The sequence below is a fragment of the Equus przewalskii genome, chromosome 5 (genome assembly GCF_037783145.1).
Source record: "Equus przewalskii isolate Varuska chromosome 5, EquPr2, whole genome shotgun sequence".
Lineage (NCBI taxonomy): Eukaryota > Metazoa > Chordata > Mammalia > Perissodactyla > Equidae > Equus > Equus przewalskii.
The window spans coordinates 22183336-22205436 of NC_091835.1; the positions used below are offsets into that span (position 1 = coordinate 22183336).

At 47.1% G+C, this 22101-nt stretch overlaps 1 protein-coding gene across 17 annotated transcripts in view; it reads left to right on the plus strand.

Moving 5' to 3' along the window:
- AGAP1 (ArfGAP with GTPase domain, ankyrin repeat and PH domain 1) overlaps positions 1-22101 on the plus strand; it is a 559287-nt gene that overhangs the window by 342317 nt on the left and 194869 nt on the right. For all 17 annotated transcript variants that reach the window (XM_070618668.1, XM_070618665.1, XM_070618663.1 and 14 more), the window contains one exon: positions 8260-8364. In XM_070618668.1, the coding sequence (XP_070474769.1) occupies positions 8260-8364 (105 nt within the window). The remainder of the gene's footprint in view (positions 1-8259; positions 8365-22101) is intronic.

Below are 22101 nucleotides of genomic sequence, written 5' to 3' on the forward strand. Positions count from 1 at the left end.
GATTGGGGCCCATCGCAATGGCCTCATTTAACCTTAATGACCTCTTTAAAGGCCCCATCTCTAAATACAGTCACATTCTGAGGTATGGGGGGTTAGGACATCAACAGAGGACTTTGGGGGGAACGTAATCCAGCCCATGAGAACCTTATCTAAAGATCCAAGGGGTGTTTGTTTTAGTAGAGGTTATGGAAGTCCAGAGCCTGTGACCCTGCAGGTCAGGGCTAAAGGGCAAGCCGGTGTGCACCAGGATGGCGGAGAAGAGGCAAGAAAGGCATTTCAAGGAGAAAGAAGAGAATTTGCCAATTTTAAATAAAGTTGATGGCTGCTGATTGCTCCTACATAGTTTGATATCCTGTAACAGGGCTCAACCACCTGTTTCTATAAAGGGCCAGAGAGCAAGTATTTTAGGCTTTGCACATCATCTGATCTTTCCTGTAACTGCTGACCTCTTCCAGTGCCTGGTGAAAGCAGCCGTACATACGAATGAACATGGCCGCATTCCAATTAAACTTTATTTCCAAAAAGACGCAGAAGACTAGATCCGGCCCCCAGGCCAGACTTTGCCAGCCCCAGTCCTGTAAGATTCTCAGCATGAACAGTCCCTGTTCTAGTGCACTGTCGTGGAGAGGTCCTGTGAAGCAGGAGCGTGTGCCTTGCGTGAGATGATGTATCTGACACCCATGATGCGGAATTTGCCCGCGTCAGCACTGGTCCCGTATATAAGTGATGGAGGGATGTCAGGAGCAGCCTGTGCAGACTCCACCCCCTGCAACAGACACTTCCGTGCCTGAATTTCCACCTCTTTGGGTCCAGGCATGTTCTTGGTCAAGTGTGTGTTTGTTATCTGCAAGGGACGGCTTAGCATAACGAGGGAGCAGGAACAGGATGGATAAGCTTGCATTCTGGAAGAGTCACAGCGGGGAGCGACGCCTGGATGGACCATTTTCCGCAGGGAGGCCATGACTTGGGGGAAGAATATCGGAGCTCCTCGTATGAATGACCCCTCTGCTTCCCCAGTCTCTAATGATGAAATTCCATCCGCCTACCACCCACCCAAATGCGCTTTTGTAGTGTTTTCTTGAAGTTAATTAATATAAGTAAACCTCACGTTTAATACATGTTACAGAAAAAATCTTGATTAGAATAAAAGTAATGAGCGCAAATGTGGAAGTTGAGTGACTCCTCTCATACTCTGGATCTCAGTTAAAGATGCCTGCTTTTCTCTGCGACATTGTAGAAATTCATAGAAACCTTTAACTGCCGTAATGAGAATCTGCTCAAAAGTCTTAGGAATGCGGATTGTAAGACACTGAGGAACCAATAACAGGTGTTCATTATGCAACCCAAAGAAGGACTCAAATCTTGCTTTTTTTTTTTTTTTTTAATAAGTAGAAACAGGAAACATTTCTAAACTTGTGTGGATGTTTTTAAACCGTGGAAAAACTATTGTCTTTTTAAACTTGGTCCTTAGCAAGCTCTTGGCACCCGCTCCAGTGCAGCGGGATAATTCAATTTATATCCTTGCAAAATCACACATGTACCTTCCTTACTTCAGTCAAATGCATGCATGGCCTGCGGTGGCTGTTAAAGCCGATGAGGAATGCTGCCTCAAGAGGAAAGACCCGTGGCTGTGCCTCTTGATGATCTGGTCTGGATGTGATGCAACCCGCAGCCAGCTGTTGCTCCCTTGCCACATAGGACTCTGGCCATTAAATGCTCCCTCTGTGCAAGCAGACACCAGCGCCACTCGGTCCCTCAAACTCAAAACAAAGACCGATTTGCCTGGTTAAGGCCCCCAGTCTTTAAGGCAGCCAGTAAATCTTTGTTGGTAAATAATTGCTATCGAGCAGAGTTTTAATATAAATTTATGAGTGGTGTTTTATCAGAGCTTGGGGCTACAGCAAGCACTGAGTGATGTATTTCAGATAGCACTTCCATTCATTACATTAACTTTGTAAGTTATTTAAAGCTTGTACGCTTCACATTGCTTTTGGCTTTCAATGACCTCTTGGGACTGGGCAGAGAATACACATGGCTAATAAAGAGATGGCAGCCAAAAGACAATTCTACTCTTTGCTCCACCATAGAAAAAGTTCCTTGAGCTAAAAAAAAGCAAGAAGTGTCTGCTTGGAATCCTGATATTTTGGTTGTAGACATTAAAATCACAGTCTTTCTGATGCATCAATAAATTAACTAGGTGATGGCAATTAGATCAACGTTTGCCATTTCCAAGTTAGATAAGAGGAATATTTGAGATGTTACAAAGCCCTTAAATTTCTTAGTGTGCAAACAAGTGAAAGATGTGAAAGCTTTAAAACTGATCTGGAGGGTGAAATGATTCACAGAGAGGCGGCATGGCATCCGGGTTGTGAATATAGACCATTGCTCCTGGCTTTTCGTGTGGCGTTGGTTATCTACTGCTGGTAATTAACCTAAATCGTAGTGGTTTAAAATAATGACCAGGGGCTGGCCCAGTGGTGCAGCAGTTAAGTTCGTGCGCTCCGCTTCAGGGGCCCAGGGTTCACCAGTTTGGATCCTGGGTACGGACCTCACACCACTTGTCAAGCCATGCAGTAGCAGGTATCCTACATAGAAAGCGGAGGAAGACAGGCACAGATGTTAGCTCAGGGCCAGTCTTCCTCAGCAAAAAGAGGAAGATTGGCAGCAGATGTTAGCTCAGGGCTAATCTTCCTCAAAAACAATGACCATTTTATTATTTCTCATGATTCTGGGGGTGAGGAATTTGGACCAGACATATTGGGGAGAGCTCATCTCTGCTCCACAAGATGCTTTTTACGGCTGGAGCATCCAAGATCGTTTCTTCACTCAAATATCTGGTGCCTCAGCAAACATGGCTCTGACAACTGGGGGTTGATGCCAGCAGATGAACGGCAGTCCCATATCGGAGACCTCAGCTCTCCTCCACGTGGTCTCGGGATCTGTCACTTTCACGGTCTCCCGAGCAGATCACTTGACTTCTTTCAAGGCTGGTAGTGCTGCCAGGGGCAGAACAGCGGGAGCGGCCAGGCCTTCTTAAGGCTTCAGCAGGAACAGGTGCAGCATAATTTCCACCACGTTCTATTGGTTAAATTGAGTCAGAGCGCCCAGGACCACACAGGGAGCAGGCTTTTTGAGGGCCATCTTTGGAGATTAGCTACTTTAATCTACCCTCCCACATGCAAAATGTTCATGCAAAATGGGACCCTCCTCCCATCTCCACGTTCGCCGAGTCTCATCCTCTCTTGGTATCCAGCTCAGGCTTGGAGTCCAGGATTGTTGTTTACATCAGGTACCCATGTGGATGGGGCGCCTCGGATATGATCCTTTCCACCTGAAGACCAGGGTACTCGAGATAAGTTGTCTTGGATATGCACACACACACAGTGCTGACACAGGGATGGGAGGCCTGTAGCAGTTACTGGTCCATAGCAGCTCTCAGCCCAGCTGGGCACATGCTGCTAACCCGCCCTGCTCTGGGCACCGAGGGTGTGTATTCTGCTTCCTGGAGGGCATCTCCTTGGCCCTGGGCTCTGCTGTCTCAGTAGGCCTTCCTTTTCCATAAGAAATGGCCTGTGTTCACAACCGTGCCTCTTTCTCAGCCTGCTTCTTGCTGTACTTAGGTCGAGGTCCCAGATGCTTCTTTTCAATTTGAACTTTCTCTGTGCCTTTTAGACCAACATGGTGTAATTCCTTTAAAAACCTTGTGGGTGTCCTTTGTATCAAATTAAATCCATTCCGTTAGACAAAAGCTAATCCACAGATCCCTATCTCTAATCCACAGATCTGCTCTGATTGGAAGGGTCTGGGAGGCCCTGCTTTAAATGTTTCTGAGTTCTCCTGAGGGGGTCTGACTGCCACACCCTTGATGGGTCTGCATTCTGAGATCACATCTACCAGCATCCTTGGGATTCGATCCTCGTTCTGAGGCCAGTTCTTACTCTGAGAGTTTTCTACTGGCAGGAGAAGCTGGGAATGCAAAACGGTTTTTCTCGTGGTTTTAAAATCGGAAATATCTTTTTCTAATTCTGCTTGAAAACTCCCTCTCACTCCTCTCACTCCTCCCAGATTCATCAGAGCCAGTAGCACATTGAGCGTTCTGCTGGGAAATCTCTGTAGCCAGGCCCACGGGTTCACCAGGCACCCTGGCCGTGCTGCACATTCCTGCGGGCAGCAGATCTGCTGATTGCTCTGCCAGTGCACAGCTCGGACCTCCTTTTTCCAACCTCAAGTAGCATTTTCCTCACTGGCCTGCCACGTTCCATTAACGGCTCTTACGACCCTGCCAGGCTCAGCCAGCTGCCTCTTCCAGGCCCACGTGCCACGGGGTTTTTATTCTTGTTACAGCAATACAGGATGTCTTTCTTGTCTATTGTTGCGTACGAATCTACCCCAAAACTTAGGGATTTGAGGAAACTTTTCTTTTATTATTATTTTGCATCATTTGGTGGTTCAGAGCACGGATGGCTTCTCTGTCAGAGCTCTCCAAAATGGAAGCTACTGGGATTTCTTAAGGTTTAAAGCCAGTGTAGACAGCATCTCTTAGGCTGATTCTGTTGTTAAAGTGAGACTCGGGCATCCCCAGGTCAGGATGATTTAAACAGGGGCATGAATAAGACAAAGGGTGGTGCACTGGGAGCCATCTTGAGACCAGCTACTGGGCTGGCTGTGCTAGTTGGGCAAGTTACACAACCTCTCTGTGCCTTGGTGGCCTCAGCTGTAAAATGAGGATAATCATGGTCATCACTTGCATCAGATCATTGTAAACTTGTAATGGATTAATACTCATAAGGCTCTTAGAGCAGCACCTGGCTCACAGTGAGTCCAGAATTGTTTTGAAATAATTTTTTAAGTAGATGCATAAGCCACGTGAGAGTCACGTAAAACGTTAACTGTAACTGATGTCCACGCCATGGTAGCTAGTCAGTGAGAAACAATCTTAAGCGAGAGATGCCTTTTACATGTACGAAAGTGGCATCTGAAAGATGGACCGAGTATGCATTTTGACATTCTGCCGTGCAGCTTTGCCCTGGGTCACAGAGAATCAAAGAGACTTAGAATCATAAGGGCCATTTGCACTCGCTGATGGGAACTGCCCGCCCGTGTGTCTGTAGCACAGAGCCTTCCGGCCTCTGTCATCCTCTGGCTAGTGGGATCATGGTTTCGTGTTCTTTAAAAGTTTAAAATGGACTAGTTTTAGGGTTTTCCATTTTCTTGGTACTTAGCGTAGAAAGCGTGTAAGTTCGAGACGACGGAAGCGTAGGGGTTACAGTCTAGGGGGCTCAGCCTGATGCAGTGAGGGGCTGCCGGGATGCTGGGGTGTTCTGGGTGCATCAGTAGAAGCCCATCCCAGAGGGAGGCGATGGTTTGCTCTCTTCCTTCAGTGCTGTGGGGGATGTTGACCGCGTTCAGAGGAGAGCCCCACAGTGGCAGAGCACCTGGGGCCTTTGCTTTGGGAGGAGTCTGGGGCTAAGGAGCTTGGCTTGCGTGGCCCCGTGATGGGCCAATCTCCCTGGGGCTTTGTGGCGGCTCTCTGTGGCCCCTCAACGTAAGGGCGTGTTGGGGAGAGGCTCCAGTCTCTCACTGCAGCTCCAGAGTTTACGAGCCAGGCTCGCCCCGGGAGGGCAGTGGACTCCTGCTCAGACAGCTCGAGCTGTCCAGACCCACGGGCTCCCTGACCACAGGCCTGCTCAGGCAGGGTCTGGGCGACTCCAGGCAGGGATGGTGCAAAAATATTAGTCTAGCAGATTCAGAACTGAATGGTTTAACTTCTGGGGTCTCTTTAGACTCTGAAATTCTGTGGTTCTCATTTGGTACAAATACTCTTAAAAAATCAGCGTTCAGAATTAATTTAAGCAAAAAAAAAAAAAAAGAAAAAGAAAATATGTTTTTAAGCCACAGAAGCTGTTCCCTGAGTCTCCTCATTCGTAGTCCGATTGAACCCCTGATTAGAAAGGTTCGTCTTGCTTGCCGCCTCAGAAGCCCTAGCCACGTGCCTTAACTCATGAGAGGACTCGAGTCTCATCGTGCTTTTCAAGATGGGGCTCTTTTTATCATTTCTAGAGAGACAATAGACAGTTTGCTAATTTCTCCGGGTGTTTTGGCTGACTTCTTTAAAGGTTTACACGTGTCAGCGTAGAAGTGGACCCTGATGTCAGAGAGCTGTGGGCCTTAACTCCACAGTCCTGGGCTCTCTCGGGACTGGCCCTTCGAGGAGGCGCAGGTCTGGGGATGACTATTGTCTGTGTGATAGGACAGAGGTGCCAAGTGGCCCAGCTGTGGGAGGTCCAGCACCTTCGTCCAATCCCACTATCTTCTTCTGGCTCTCTTGGCCAGAGGTCGAAAACCCGAAGCCTGCGTGCATCCAGCCTGCAGACATGTTTGGTTTGACCTGTATTACAAGCAAATAGTGTATACTCTGTTGTCAGTATTTTAAAGTAAAGAGCTGTCACATAAAACTCCAGTTGTCCTCCTTCTCTTGGGTAATCAGGAAAGCTGGCAGCACAGACACCGACCCTGCATTCCTTGCAGGGTCAGCAGATCCCGGGGGCCCCCGCTCTTGGGAACACGTGATCCCGCCTTGTCCTAGCTGACGTCCTCCACGCCGTTAAGCAGGTCTGACCTTCATGGTTAGCAACAGTTCTGATCACCCCACTCCCGGGATTTTTTCGTAGAGTTGAGATTTGCGTCCATAGATCCTCGTCCTGTTCTCCCATTTCTCAAAGACACTCAGAGTTTGGAGCGTTCCCGGGTCCTCTAAGATTTAGCAAACGGAAATCCCTTCCCTGGATCCATCCACCATGTCTTTTAAGGGCTGTGTTGGAGTTCGTTCACGGTAGAGTGATGTTTGTCTGTTCCCTCCCTCTGTGAGTGCACAGTCTAATCAGTCCCTGCATCATGGACTCCATCTGCCCTCCCGGGAGGGGAATCGGGCTGGAGGTGCCTGCCGGCCCCGGACCACCCCGCCTTTCAGGTTTGGCATTTGCGTTCTGGAAGGAGGAGCTGGTGGTTCAGGACTCACGGCTTTAGGCCAGGCAGTAGGGGGACACTGGAAGCTTGGCCAGTGTGGGCACTGCCCACAGGTAGGAACTTAGCAGCCCAGCGTAGTGGCAGGAATGAAGAGGGCAGGGCGGCGGGTCCTGGCACTTCCCATCGGCTGACAAGTTCCCTTTCCTCTGGGCCTCAGTCTTGTCTGGAACGCGGGAGCCGTAATAGCTTTGCTACCCTGACCTGTTGCTCATGGGGAGCAGGTGAGAGAGTGAGCATCCGAAGCTGGGAGATGCATCAGTGCGTTCGCACTCAGGCCATTTGAAGGGAAGCCCATCTTACCTGGTCCAGCGCTGCCCCACACTGTCAGCTGGGCAGGCCTGATGCGGGTGTGGCTGTGACGTGGGAAGCAGCGTGGCTGATCAGCTTAGTCTCCCCAACTGTCTTTTAGGGGGTCGGGGGGTCAAGTAATAAAAACCCAGCTGGGGGGCTGGCCTAGTGGCGCAGCGGTTAAGTTTGCACGTGCTGCTTCGGCGGCCCAGGGTCACCAGTTTAGATCCCAGGTATGGACCTGTGCACTGCTTGGCAAGCCATGCTGTTGGAGGCATCCCACATATAAAGTAGAGGAAGATGGGCACAGATATTAGCTCAGGGCCAGTCTTCCTCAGCAAAAAAGAGGAGGATTTCTGGCAGATGTTAGCTCAGGCCTAATCTTCCTCAAAAAAAAAAAAAGGGATTAAAGTAAATTATACACAATTCATCTATTAAATGCTGTTACTAAGTATGCAAATGGAATTTCATGTTTTAATAAACTAAAAGTCTGAAATGAAAACCTGTAAAATAAAATGTCCTTAGTTGTAAATATTGTAAGGTAAGAATGTGGTTACTGTCTTATTTTTAGAAAAGGAAATTTAGGTTTCTAAAAACCTTACGCCTTTAGTGTTCCATATGCACTCATAACTTGGTTATAGGGGAGGTGTAACGTGGCACGTCATGATGATCTGTATTATAATTTTGAACTGATGGCACATCTCTTAGTATCATCAGTATCACAAAGTTAAGTTCTACACACACAAAAGGAAGTTTGTTGAATATCTATGTTGTCTGTAAAAGAGAGGAGAAAACCAAACTACCAAGCCAACGAGCGTAATTTCCATTTTAAGATGGCAGAGATAACATGAAAATTTAAACTTTTTAAAATTACCTATGTGCCTGCTTTTTTGTTGTTTTTTTAATTTACACGGGGCTTTATATCTGGCTCCTTTTCCCTTATAGGGCATGCTGTTGAAGCGAAGTGGCAAGTCCCTGAACAAAGAATGGAAGAAGAAATATGTCACCCTGTGTGACAATGGCGTGCTGACCTACCATCCGAGTTTACATGTGAGTGTCTCCCCTGGGAGCAGATGGCAGGACGGACCTCAGCATCCACACCATGGGGGTCGGCGGGGTGGACGAGGGTCCTATGCCCAGTCAGGCCTCTCCCCTCTGAAGTGAAAGTAGTAATGGGTCTCCTGCTCCATCGTGGGATCGAGAATATGTCCCTCGCACTCCATCCAACCATGTGTCTTTCCCTCTCTTCCCCTCCCTAACAATCTATGGCTCTCAAGTTCCACAAAGAATCATAATAAAACGCACAGATGAGATAAAATTTTAAATGAGCAAGGAGTAAGAGAGAAAAAGAAGAGAGCATCTATCTGAAAATCTAGGATAAAGGAGACAATGGCATTGGAAGCCAGGATTCAGCTCTGAGCAGCTGAGAACAAAAACAATAAGTTAAATGCAACTCATAACTCAGTTTTTCTTGTCAAATACAGACACATATCAGTTTATAAGGAAACTTTTCTCTCTGTGTTGATAAAACGTGTCAGTTATCTTGGTGATTAGAGTAAAAAACAATTTTATTTTGGGAGGAAAATGCAGACATTCTACCCATAGTGAGTTCTTTTAGAAGCCTTGATAAAATCTGGAACGTTGATAATAGTTTCATAACAATACATTCCATGAATCTTGCATGATGCTTCTCTGCCTCGATGTAGATAATGTGTAGATTTGAATATGCAGTGTTAGCTGGACATCCGATTATATCACTGTGTCAAGCTTTTAATTTTAAAATTTCTAAACATTTGAAAAAATTGCAGGGTTATTGACAAGAAGTTAGAAATAAGCATAGTGAGGAAAATCTAAACCACTCCCCAAATACCACCCGGAGAACATGACTGCCAGCATGCGGGGCGTGTGCTCCCAGGCATTACTATGCACATGTGCTTTTTCCTTCCACAGGCACGTGGCCACCCTGTGCACGCCGTCTGTGGCCAGCTTTCCTAGATAATGATAGACCGCACACACATGCCCATGTCAACAAATATCCTTGTACACCACCATTTTTAATGGTTCTATAATAGTCACTGTGCAGATGAACCCTAATGGATTTAACAGTGTCTCCAAACTGGACATTTGGCAAATCGATTTCCTTCGAATGATTTTTACTGTTAGAAGTAACTCTAATCACTGTCTTCTATTTACATCTCTATGCCCTTGTCCATTCCCCTCAGACAGATTCCTAGCAAATCAGCTTCCTGAGCTGTGTGTGTTTCCGTGGCCTTGGGTGTATGTTGCCAAATTCCTGGAAAGAGTGTTATCCTCTCTATTATCTCCTCTGGCAACATACCAGAGGGCTTTTTCCCTGAACTCTCGTGAACATGTACCTTTAAAAATTGTATACATATATTCCCCCCATACTAGGCTAGATGACAAGTGGTATCCTTGTTGTTTCCTCTGCTTGCTGGGGTGAATTGCCTTTTCCCCCTTGTCTTACAGCAGTAGCTTCGCTTCTCTGGACCACGTTAAAGGGCAGGTGTTTCATTAGGCATCTCTGGCCCGTTTCTGATGTTGATGGGGATGCCTCCCCCCCTTCACCATTAGGTAGACTTTTGAGAGATGTATTTACCGTACTGAGGAAACTCCTTTGTGCTTGATTATTTGGGGAATAGAGTCAGGTTGCTCCTCCAGGTGGCCTCCACATCAGAGACTTAGTACCGGTCCCAGGAGGCCCGCCTGTGCCCCGTGGAGGTCTTTCCGGTTCTGCAGCCCCTTGCACACCCGTCTCCTGTCCGTCAGAGCACCAGAGCAGTGCGGTCTTCGCTGGGTTCTCTCCCCAGCACTGCTCCATGAGCAGGGAGGCTGCCCTCTCGCTGGCCTAGTTCTTCCTAAGACGCTCTCAGAGAGCAAGGTCTGAGTATCAACCTGGTTGCTTTATCTTACTCAGAGAGAGAGGTGTAATCAAAATATTCGTCTTGCTAGGGCTCGCTGACTAGTAAAAAGTGAGATCAGCTTAATGATAATTTCATGTCACCTTCCACTCACCCGCTGAGCCCGGGCTCCATCAGAGGAACGTTGCGGCTTCTTGCCAAAGGGAAAAATTGTAACAACAGTGTGTACTGGGAAATTCCTGTAGGAGAGCTAATGCCTGCTTACTGTTCATCCCAGCCTCTTGATTATGTGATCACCATGAGTTCTTCAAAAATTCTCCTACCCAGGCTGCTTCTTGTGATGTCCCTTGGTGTTTGCCAATTTGATCTTTTTTTTTTTTTGTAACCTGTGTGCGTGGATATACAGGCAGGGACCACAGTGGGGCTCTGTTACGTAATTGTATGGCAAGCAAGAGCCAATGTCATTTTAAAGTGCAGTGCAGTTAATGCCAGTCTCCTGGGAACTGAAACTATTCATGCAAGTGCATGGTTCCCTAAGGGAGTGGCTTAATCTAGGAATGGATGGGAATTACTGGAGCATGGAGAGATAGCATGACCTTCATTGTAATCCTTCATCAACCTTATTTTCACACCCGAGCTTTGGGTGCAAGTTTGGACGGGCAGCGAGTTCCAGGTGTGTTCGCTGACAGGTCCCTGGAGTGGGTCTGCTCTGTTCCAGGCTGTTGGGGAGCTATGGATCCCTACCAGCTGAGTTAGTCCGCATTCTTGGGTTCAAAATGGGAAGAGGTGTTCAAGGGGATGCCCATGGACAGAGTCCAGACTTCCCTCGATAAGAAGTTTGGGAGCATGCAGATGTTTCGCTGATTCAATCCCAAAATTCTACACCATGAAGAATGGCCCAATTAGTGGAAAACTACAAAAGGCGGTTGAACCAAACGATCTCAATTTAACCCCAATTGCACTTCCTAGGTTATCCCCAAGGTCACACCCGCTTGCTAGGCTATCTCCAAGATATATTGTGGCATAAAGACCACTAAAGTGACTGTGAGTTTATTGGCCACATGCAGTGATGACATAAATGGTTGAATATTGGGAAAATCTGCCCAGATTGGTGGCTTTGGGTGTCATTATTGTTGGTCATCACACTGTTACTGGCCACAGAGCAGGGGGTCTGCATCGATCTCAAATATTAGAGCCTATAGCCTGTTCCTCTCCAGAGAGCCAAGGAAAAGAATGTGGCTAGGGGCCGGCCTGGTGGCGTAGCAGTTAAGTTCGCGTGCTCAGCTTTGGCGGCCCAGGGTTCACCGGTTCCGATCCTGGCCGCAGACCTACACACCGCTTATCAAGCCGTGCTGTGACGGCATCCAACATAGAAGAACTAGAATGACCTACAACTAGGATATGCAACCATGCACTGGACCTTTGGAGAGAATTAAAAAAAAAAAAAGAGGAAGATTGGCAACAGATTTTAGCTCCAGGCCAATCTTCCTCAAAAAAAAAAAATTTAAAAAAAAGAATGTGGCTAAACAATATGATACTTTGAGGTAGAATTTTCTGCAGAGATTTAAGTGTTTATCAATAGTGGACTAACTGTGCCAGCTCCTGGTGTTATACCACTCACTTTCGATGCTGTGGTAATTTTTCCAAAAAGGAAACTGGCAAGCCTTTTTGAGGGTGGGATTCTATAAAATAGTACTTCTATAATGGGGTAGGGGTTAGGGGCTTGTGAGCACCAGGCTTGAGGATTGATCAAACACATAAGATTCAAACAGATGTTAGGTGGGGCCCACAGCAGCTCCTTCAAAACCGACATGTACGTGTTGCCGAGAGGCTCTCTTCTGGCTGGCCCAGACTTGTGTTTCCTGTCCACACGTGTGTGCTCGCTGGCCCTGACTCCATCACTAGCCACCTCTGACTTGGTGATCACATTAAACTGAGGGAATTAGGCAGGGTCTAGCACACAAGGAAGATTGGAGAAGAGTAAATGACTGAGTCAAGTTCACATAGAAATAGGCCGGCATGGCAAGGACCCTGAATCATTTTATTACGATCCCTTCACGAAGAGTTCAACGTGCTCGGGAGTATTGGCCACCGTCAGTATTTTCTGGATTGGATAGCCCAGTCTGTAAGGCTGGACTCTCCTCCAAGTTAAATTCCCAGGTGAGCGCCCCACACCCCCAAGTGCTCCTGGACAGACAGGCAGGCAAGGGCCAAGAGGTGACTGAGGATGGCGCAGTATTGCTGCCGGAGGACAGAACCACCCCGCCAGCCTCTCCCTGCCCCAGTCTTGCTGTCTCACCGCCTCAGCTCCTGCAGGCTCCCAGCAATGCCGATTTTCTCAGACGTTCGCTTGGGAAAGGTGTAGCAGCAGGCTGTAGCTTTAACTTCCTTTGGGCAGGTGGGAGCAGGAGACTGACCATTTCCTAAACTTGCTTAAAAAAAAGTTTCTGCACAGCAAAGGCAACCATCAACGAAACAAAAAGACAACCTAACAATTGGGAGAAGATATTTGCAAACCACGTACCAAATAAGGGGTTAATATCCAAAATATACAAAGAACTCATACAGCTCAACAACAAAAAAACCCAACAATCCAATTAGAAAATGGGCAAAAGATCTAAACAGAGATTTCTCCAAAGAAGATATACAGATGGCCAACAGGCATATGAAAAGATGCTCAACATCATTAGCTATCAGGGAAATGCAAATCAAAACTACAATGAGGTATCACCTCACTCGGTCAGAATGGCTATAATTAACAAGACAGGAAACAACAAATGTTGGAGAGGGTGTGGAGAGAAGGGAACCCTCGTTCACTGCTGGTGGGAGTGCAAACTGGTGCGGCCCGTATGGAAAGCAGTTTTGAGTATCCTCAGAAAGTGAAGGATAGATCTACCATATGATCCAGCTATTCCACTTCTGGGTATTTATCCAAAGAACTTGAAAACACAAAGGTATAAAGATACTTGCACCCCTATGTTCATTGCGGCGTTATACACAATAGCCAAGACTTGGAAGCAATCTAGGTGCCCATCAAGGGACGAATGGATAAAGAAGATGTGGTATTTATACACAATGGACTACTACTCAGCCATAAGAAATGATGAAATCCAGCCATTTGTGACAAAACGGATGGACCTTGAGGGTATTATGCCGTGTGAAATAAGTCAGAGGGAGAAAGTCAAATACCATATGATCTCACTCATAAGTAGAAGATAAAAATGACAAACAAAAAACACGTAGCATTGGAGATTGGACTGGTGGTTACCGTTGTGGGAGGGGGGAGGGCAAAGGGGGTGATTAGGGTCACATGTGAGGAGATGCACTATAATTAGAGTTCGGGTGGTGAACATGATGTAATGTATACAGAATTCGAAATATGATGTACATCCGAAAAAAATAAAAATTAAAAAAAAATAAAATTATTTCATTAAAAAAAAAACAAACTCTTAAGTATTTTTAAATGTCTTCACTGGATGCCCTGGATCTCCCCCAAGGAGGTCAGTTATCCGGTTTCCTTATTACACAGGTGTCCGTGGATGTGTTTACGTAAAAGATCACGCTTTGGACACGAACCACAAGTTTCAATCCTGAGCAGATGTTCTGCAGACACTGGTGTGGTGGGAAACAAACCCAGGCTCTTGACAAAACAAGCAGTCAGTGTGTGGCCCCAGCTGTGCGCTGAGCTTGTCGAATGCCACACTCTCTGAAACCGTGGCTTCAGAAACAGGCTGCCCGTCATGCACTGGCGACACTTGGCATTACAGCATGCGGCGGGGTTGGTGTGAGGCTGACGGGCTCCCTGTGCACTTGGGATGGGTCAGCTGCCAGGGAAGCACCCTAAGGCTGGGCTGCATCGGCTCCTGCCTGCCTGCTCAGAACTCAGGCTGGTTCTACACACAGATTATTAGCAAGGGACCTTAGGGTGGTGGCCCCAGGACATCACTTCCTGCTGGCACCATCACTTCAGATCTCCCTTTCTGTCCCTCACATCCTTCCCCCAGTCACATCTTCTTCCTAAACCCTCATAGTCTGCCCAGTTTTGTGGCATCATCCCTAGAGGTGTCTTTCTTTCACCCCGTGCCCCAGCTCAGTTCCTGCACAGATGATTTAAGAGACCAGCAGTCCTTGGTCCCTCTGATCCACAGCTCGGCCTCCCTCTGTCATTTAGTTAACACAGGCTAGCCCGCACCACAGAGATGCTGTTGGAGGAAGCCTTGTTGCCCCAGGCATGTTTCCTGCTGTTGGAAACCAGAAATGCTTCTCTTGGGGAGGAGCAGTAGGATGGAGCTGCCTGTGTGTATCCAGATCGTAGGAAGTGATAGTCTCTGGACATCAGACGGGAAAAGGGGCAAAATGTTGATCCAACCCAGACCGATAAAGTTCCCTAAAAGTTGGTATTAGCAACACCTCCGGACCCCAGATTTGTGCACTCTACATTCTGTGAAGTCTTAACCCCATCCTTGACCCACTGCCACACCTCCTTGCCTGTTTCAGCTCTTCCCCCAAAGGCTCGGGTGCCATCAGCAGTGGCTGCCTCGGGATGACAGGGTCCCCGTACCTCCTGCATTGTAGGCAGAGAGCAGAGATGTAGGCACAGGAGGAAGAAGCGATGGTGGATTTCAATGCCAGGTGTTCCTAAAGATCCGTGGTTCCCGCACTAGGAGCCTACGATAGTCCTGGGGTCCAGTGGCGGGGGCAGCGTAGCCGAGCCCTGCACTTCCAGTGAGGAGAGCCCCCAGCCAGAACGTGGGGCTGACAGAACTTACACATCCATGGCATTGTCTCTGTAACCGACTATGGCGGCACCTGGTATACAGGGGACCTGGGCTGCCCCACCTTTTCAGAAGTCAGCATATGCCCCTGCAGTGTCAGATTCCGTATCCATTCCCTTCTGCGTCTGGCCAGGCCCCAGTTGTTCCAGGGGGTACATTTTAAGGTGGACATTGAGAAACTAGCTGGACAGTGTCTGCTCTGCAAATCTGGAGGAAGACTCTTTTGACTGGGAAGTTTGATAGCAGTGTCTTCTAAGGTCACCTTAGACTCTTAAGAGTATGTGACTCTGAAATTTCCACCAGAAACACTTAGTGAACTGAGACGGATGGTGTCGATTGGACTTCTAAGGGAAAGCCTATCCCAAGATTGGAGCTCCTGGGTGGGACCAGTTACAGGCTAAGACGAAGACCGGGGCTCAGAAAACCCAGTTCGCTTGACTCGCCTTTCTCTCTCAAGATGCTGTTATTAAATTAAGTGAAACCTATAACCCAGTTTAGATAACACATGGAAAGCTCAACCAAAATAATGAAGCTGCTTTGGTTTTTTAGATGCTCCAAGTAGGGTGACCAGTTGCCCTGGTCTTCCCCGGACTGTGGGGGTTCTCAGGACACAGGACATTCCATGCTAAACTCGGAAAATCTTGGGCCACCGGGGACAAGTTGGTCACCGTCACTCCAGGCCTGACCAGCTTAACTGCCTCTTCACCCCCCACTTGGCATTTTGCAAAGACAGCGCTCAACATTTAAAGAAGACTAAAATAGTGCAAAGCAAGCTGTTGACTTCTGTTGCTGCTCTGCGGTCTATATTTTTGTTTCTCTGAAAAATTATATGTCTACGAGGCCTTTCAAAAGCCCGAGCCGCTGATCCTTCTTGGGGGAGATACGGATGCGTCTCTCGTGGTTTTATGACGCTTTGCTGGATCACAGTCAGAGTGGGTGAAGGGCAGGCTGTTCCGTGGACTTAAATATGAGCCTTAGGGAGCACCTTGATAGAAAACTGGAGAGGATAATGAGAAAGAACTGAGACCTGGGGGCTTCACAGTTCAGCGTCACCACCCATTCATCTTCTGTGTCAAGAGAGCAGCCATCGAGGGCACGGCTGGAATTCCTGCTGACAAAGGTGTGCGCACTGGGATTCCTAAGTGGGCCTGGAAGAGCCAGCCCGTGGCCGCACGGTCAAGCCAAAAGACTTCACGGTGCCCTGCTCAGCAATGAGGATATGTGGTGGGTGGGGACAGCCACCCCTTCTCACCACACCTGGCTCGCAGACCTGGCTGACATCTGCATGAATTGCTCACACTTTTGAAAACCTCCTTCTTGGATTTCTTTCCCATTCGGTGTATGGACTTTTCCTTCTCAGAGGACGCTCATTCTTGGGCAGATCCATTCCAAATCAAGTGACTTAGATTCTCTGGCTACACAAAGCCTTTGATTCTGTATGTTGTTGACATTTGTTTTTTTCCACGTGAATAGAGTCAAACTTGGGTTCTCTAAATTGTCATCAGAATGCTGATTTGAGAAACTTCCTACTTTCAAAATCAGACAGAATATCCACTTCTTTACTGATGCACAAGTAACAAAAAGATCTGAGATGATTTCCTAAGTAGGTATACTTCTCAAAAGAAATAACTGAAGGAAAAAGAAAGATACCTACTCTGTGAGAACAGCAACTCTCGCCTGTACCCATTGCTGGTAATTGTCATTTAAAATACACATAATCCTCCCATCAAAGAAGGGCATTTCACTGGAGGATTGAGGAGTCACTAAGAATCTGCCGTCAGTCCCTTGGGTCAGCTTAGCCCACCTGTAAAGTAGGCCTCAAATTTCTTGAGGAGGTGAACGCTGAGTCACACCCGGAGAAACTCAAATTCTTCCCCAGAATGGTTCAGAAGTCAGTCTAGCTCGACTCTAGATCACTAGACAGAAAAATTCAAAGCCCAGATTTCCAAGCATAGAACGTTTGAGTCATGGAATGATGGAGATCCGTGAGAAGACAGGCCTCCATTTCTTACTGAGAACAATGTCGGACGTGTCAGGTCCATGACACATTACTGTAGTAAGCATGATTCATTTTATGATGAACGATTCTTTGGTCTTGTTTCCCCTTTATAAGCCACAGTGCTGAGAGCTGTCCTCTAGTCTGTATGTTCCTTTCCGGTATGGCTTCTTGCATTTCCAGGCTGCTGTCCATTGTGCAGGTGGACCTTCATGCCCTTTCTGATTTCAAGGCGGACCAGCTGTTCTGGAACCTTCCATGTCCACTGCCTATTCTAGAATAGCCTCACTGAGGGCAAGGACTGCCCTGTTCCTCCCATTTGCCCAGGGCTAGTATGTGCCTGGCACATAGATCAGTACTTGTGGGTTCCACTGAATCGAGTCTTGTGGCTCCTGTAGTGTCTTTGCTCCTAGCTGGCCTGGGCCCCGAACCTCGCATGGATGATCCTGGCTCAGCTTGAAAAATTCTGGTGAGATTGGGATCAAGAAAACTAACCGCACTGTACAGCCAGACCTCCCTAAGTATAGATTAGCTTACGTTTGAGTCGGAGGAGAACACACATACCTAGGATATTATGCAAATGATGCAAAATCTAAATACACTACTGGAATCCCCCCAAAAAATCCATTTAAAGGTAGATTAGGAACATACACAGATGGCAAGGAGCAAAGATCTGGAGCTCTGTAGCAACAAATGAACCTTTTCTGTTCTAGTCTGACTGCCCGTTTCAGGCAAAGGGGATAAGATTCATAAATGATGTGTCGAACCGCAACTGGTATTTCTGGGAGAGTTTCTAAGACGGGCAGGAGTCAGCGCTGGGGAAGCAGAAACAATCCCAAGTTTGTCTGGTATCATTGGGACGAAATGGATAAGCCCTCTGTGTCGGGGCTGTGTCGAGGTTGGGACAGAAGCTCGTGTCCTGGAGTCCTCGAGTCCGGCACATGTTCTCTGCTTCCCCTGGAAACACCCACAGTCCAGTTATCCGCACAGAGCAGTTTCACCATCAGGCCTGGCCTTTCAAGCCAGTGGTGAGAGCAGCACCTCTAGGAGCTTGATGCATAGAGTTTGTCTGCTTCAAACTGTATTTAATGCCTCTTTCCAAGAAAGGCTTTGAGGCAGCTTACAACAGACAGTTGATGTGAAAGTATATATATGAAAACCCACCTATATAGTCACGTGAGAACATAGGTCCATATATTGATGCACACACAACTATGGGCACAATTTCATTTTAATTTTTCGTAGAGAGAAGGAAATCAAGGTGTGTTGGATCTCTTTGTCCTCCAAACTGTCTTTACCTCCGTTCGTCTTAACATTCCTTTCTTCCTTGGTTTCCGAGGTGTTCCGTCAGCTCCTGTCTAGTTCAGTTCCTTCTGGGGTGCAGGTGGAAGGGGCCCTGGACTGGAACTTGCAGATGTGGTTTTTGATCCTGGCATGGCTCCATCCCCACCTTGGCGGCCTGGAGGTGGCTCTGTGGAGCCCCGGGACTCGGTGGCACTCTGTGGAAGTCACTAAGCCCCTTTCAAGGTTGATTACTCTGGTTGCTCTGCTGGCTTCTCTTCCTCCGCCAGAGTCTTGGTCTCCGCCTTCCTTCCTCCCTGGGAATTCATCCAGGGAGACCTCAGAAGTCACACTTACAGATGATTTCCCAAACCCTACCTCTCCTGAACTTTCAGACCTGCGTGTCTGCTCCCTTCCTCTAGAGCGCCATCCTGCCCATCAAGTTTTTCAAAACCCGTCCACTGCGCGGAGAGTACCACTTCCTCCTGTGATTCCTGTTACTTCATCTTATAATTCTCATCCTGTTTTGATTTACTTGCCTCCATTTGATTCTTTAAAAGGTTTGATGATGAGGATTCCCACTCCTCTTAGGATGGAGTCCTCACTCCCTGGGCCTCACCTGCTCTGACCCAGCTTACTTCCTTAGGTCACCTTGCATCCATCCCCCAGCCTCTGTAGTTCTTTTGAGTTCCTCACACTTGCCGTGTGCTCTGGCCTCCAGGTCCTAACAAATGCAGCAGCTTCCACCAGGAGTGTTCTTTCTTGTCCCTCCAGCTCACCAGATTAACTCCTGCTCATCTTTCCAGTCTAGTCTTAAATGTTACTTCCTCTTGGAAGTCCCCTCCACTAGGCCTGTTTGGGCCCCCTGCAGTGTGTGCCCTCATCTTACTCCCTGTCCATGCTCTCTTGGCTTATTTCATGGCTTGATTCTCCCACAAGACTGGGAGCTCCTTGGAGCCAGAGACCTTTTCGTCCTGTCGCCAGCATCTCCCTCACGTCAAGAACTGTCTTGCTGAATGAACGAACGAATGAGGACACAGTTAGCCCTACGCTTGGCCTGTCCTCACATCTGTAGGGCTTTAGCTCCTGAAACCATAGCAAAAGAAGCCACCGCAGCGGTTAAGTTTGCACGTTCCGCTTCTCGGCGGCCCGGGGTTCGCCGGTTTGGATCTGGGTGCGGACATGGCACCGCTTGGCACGCCACGCTGTGGTAGGCATCCCACGTATAAAGTAGAGGAAGATGGGCACAATGTTAGCTCAGGGCCGGGCTTCCTCAGCAAAAAGAGGAGGACTGGCAGTAGTTAGCTCAGGGCTAATCTTCCTCAAAAAAAAAAAAAAAGGAAAAAAGAAGCCACCATGTGATGCTCTTAAGCCACGGAAATATGTCATGGTCATGTCCAAGCTCCATTTGCCCAAACTGAAGAAAAGATCTCCAAGGTGGGAGAGGAGTTTGAGGGTTCTTTGTTTTCTAATTATAGCAAGATACATATAACATAAGATTTACCTTCTAACCATTCTTAAGTGTAGAGTTCAGGAGTGTTAAGTGTATTCACATTGTTGTGCAACCAATCTCCAGAACTTTCTTATTTCTCAAACTGAAACTCTCCTTATTGAACACTAACTCCCCATTCCACTTTCCCCATCCCCTGGTAACACCATTTTTTCTGTCTCTCTGGATTTGACTACTATTAAGTACCTCATGTGGGTGGAATCATATGGTATTTGTCTTTTTGCCCCTGGCTTATTTCACTTAGCATAGTGTCTTCAGGGTTCCTCCATGTTGTATCCTTTCCTTCCTTGTTAAGGCTGAATAATATTCCATTGTATACATACAATACCATCATATATATATATGCACACCTCATTTTGTTTATCCATTCATCCGTGGATGGACCTCTGGATTGCCTCCTCCTCTTGGCTGCTGTGAACAATGCTGCCGTGAAACATCGGTGTACAAATATCTCTTTGGGGCTTGAGATTTTAATATAAAAACTACAATATGGGAGAACTATGGAAGATGGCTGAATTTTAAAGAAATCCAACCTTAACCAGGGCCCTGGTGGAGAGAAAGCACTGAGCAATTTGCGGGCTCCGGTCATGAACATAGTGGATGGTGGAGGCTCAGTAACCTCAGTGGCGGTCCAGAACCCACAGGGTATGAAAGCACGGCTCTCTCTGTGTTTGCCAAGTGCGCTCCCACGATGCAGGGGGCTGCCCCTGTCTGTGCGTCTGGTGACCTGGGAGATACTTTTGGCATTCATCCAACCACCAGCTGCTCATGTGATAAATTATTTCTCCCATTTCTCGGTGCTTTCAAACCCATGGAACAATACTGCCATGGCTGTATAAATATTGTCATGGAATACCTACAACTTTCATTGAAAAAATGACCAAAAAATGAAAAACTCCTATCTATGGCACAGACACAAAAAAGTTAGATTCTTCATCAAAGTCTTATTTCTGCCTGAGAAATTCCTTGTTTATTTTACGTAGCCCTCACGGTTTAGAAAGTGTTTAGATTTAAAATAAAATGGCCAAAAGGCATGCTCACCATGATACAAGTTGTCTGAACATTGATAACAGACAGAGACTGTAAATAGGGCGAGACCAGAAAAATAAAGTCTTCGTATCTCCATAAAAGTTAAACCACCAAATATCCTAGATCTTACCTAAGAATTCTTCTGTTTTCTTGCTTTTCTAAATTAAAAAAAAAAATAGAGTATAGGTGTGTTTCTGTAAATATACAGATTTCACCATGTGGCTTGTGGATGAGTCCTTCAGCTTCTAGCAGAGTCCATGGGATGTTGTCTTATCAGTATGCAGCCTGATATTTCATCCTTTGTACCCATTCTCTCTATCACTTTGTTTTCCATTTTTGGCCTTTTCAGTGTTAGTAGTGCCGGCCAGAAATTCTGGCAAAGGGTTAATAAATCAAAACCGTCTGTTTTCTTCCCTGACAGTAAGTTGTCACCGAGAACTCTCTGTGGGAGACGATGGACGCGGGGGGTCATGAGGAAATGTTCTTCCACTTCTTCTGAGAAATTGAATTTCATTATTACATTTTATAAATATTTCCTTCTATGGCTCATAACCTGATTGCCGCCTTGTTGCTAGGGTCTTGGGAGGAAGGGGGCCGTGGAGGCGGAAAGGCCGGCTTCTTCTCAGGTGTGCCTGTGGCCCCAAATGGAAACCAATCAAGGTGCGATTTATGTTCATTAAGTGCTTGTCAAAACTGAAAAATTTTCTAATCAACAGCAATCTAGCCGCGGCCCCCTCGATGGCTGGGAGCGCCGCCTCTGCAGCGTCGGCTATTTGCCTGTTACAACTCTAGGCTAAAAATCCGCTGATGATTACATTAGGCTAAGCTGCGAAGTAAATGAACCATGTCTTATTTAGGTGCCACTAGCTTCAGTGTAGTCCTGCCCCGCAGGGCACTTGATAGCGGTTTATGGCTTTAAAATTAGTGTAGCTTCCCATTTGCTGCAGGGCGCTGCATGTTATGCCTTTGAACTCCATAAGCAAAGAGAAGGGGGCCTTTTGTTTTCCCCCCTGATTTTTCTCCCTTGCATCTTAGCGATTTTGTTTTGCATCTTTTCCAGACGGCATTTTGCAATAAAAATGTCTGACTACCCTCTACATGCGTCCCCAACCAAAAAAAAAAAAAGAAAGAAAGAAAAAAGGAGGAGAGGGAGAAAAAAAGAAGAAAAAGTAGAAAATGTCACACGTTTGCAGAGGACAATTTTTTTTTCCCTATGCTCCGAAGTGAAAAATAGCTTTGCAGGTCACCTCTAATGGCTTATCATGTCAGAATCGCTACCGAGAGTGGGAACAACACCTTTAGCTGAAAAAATGACGA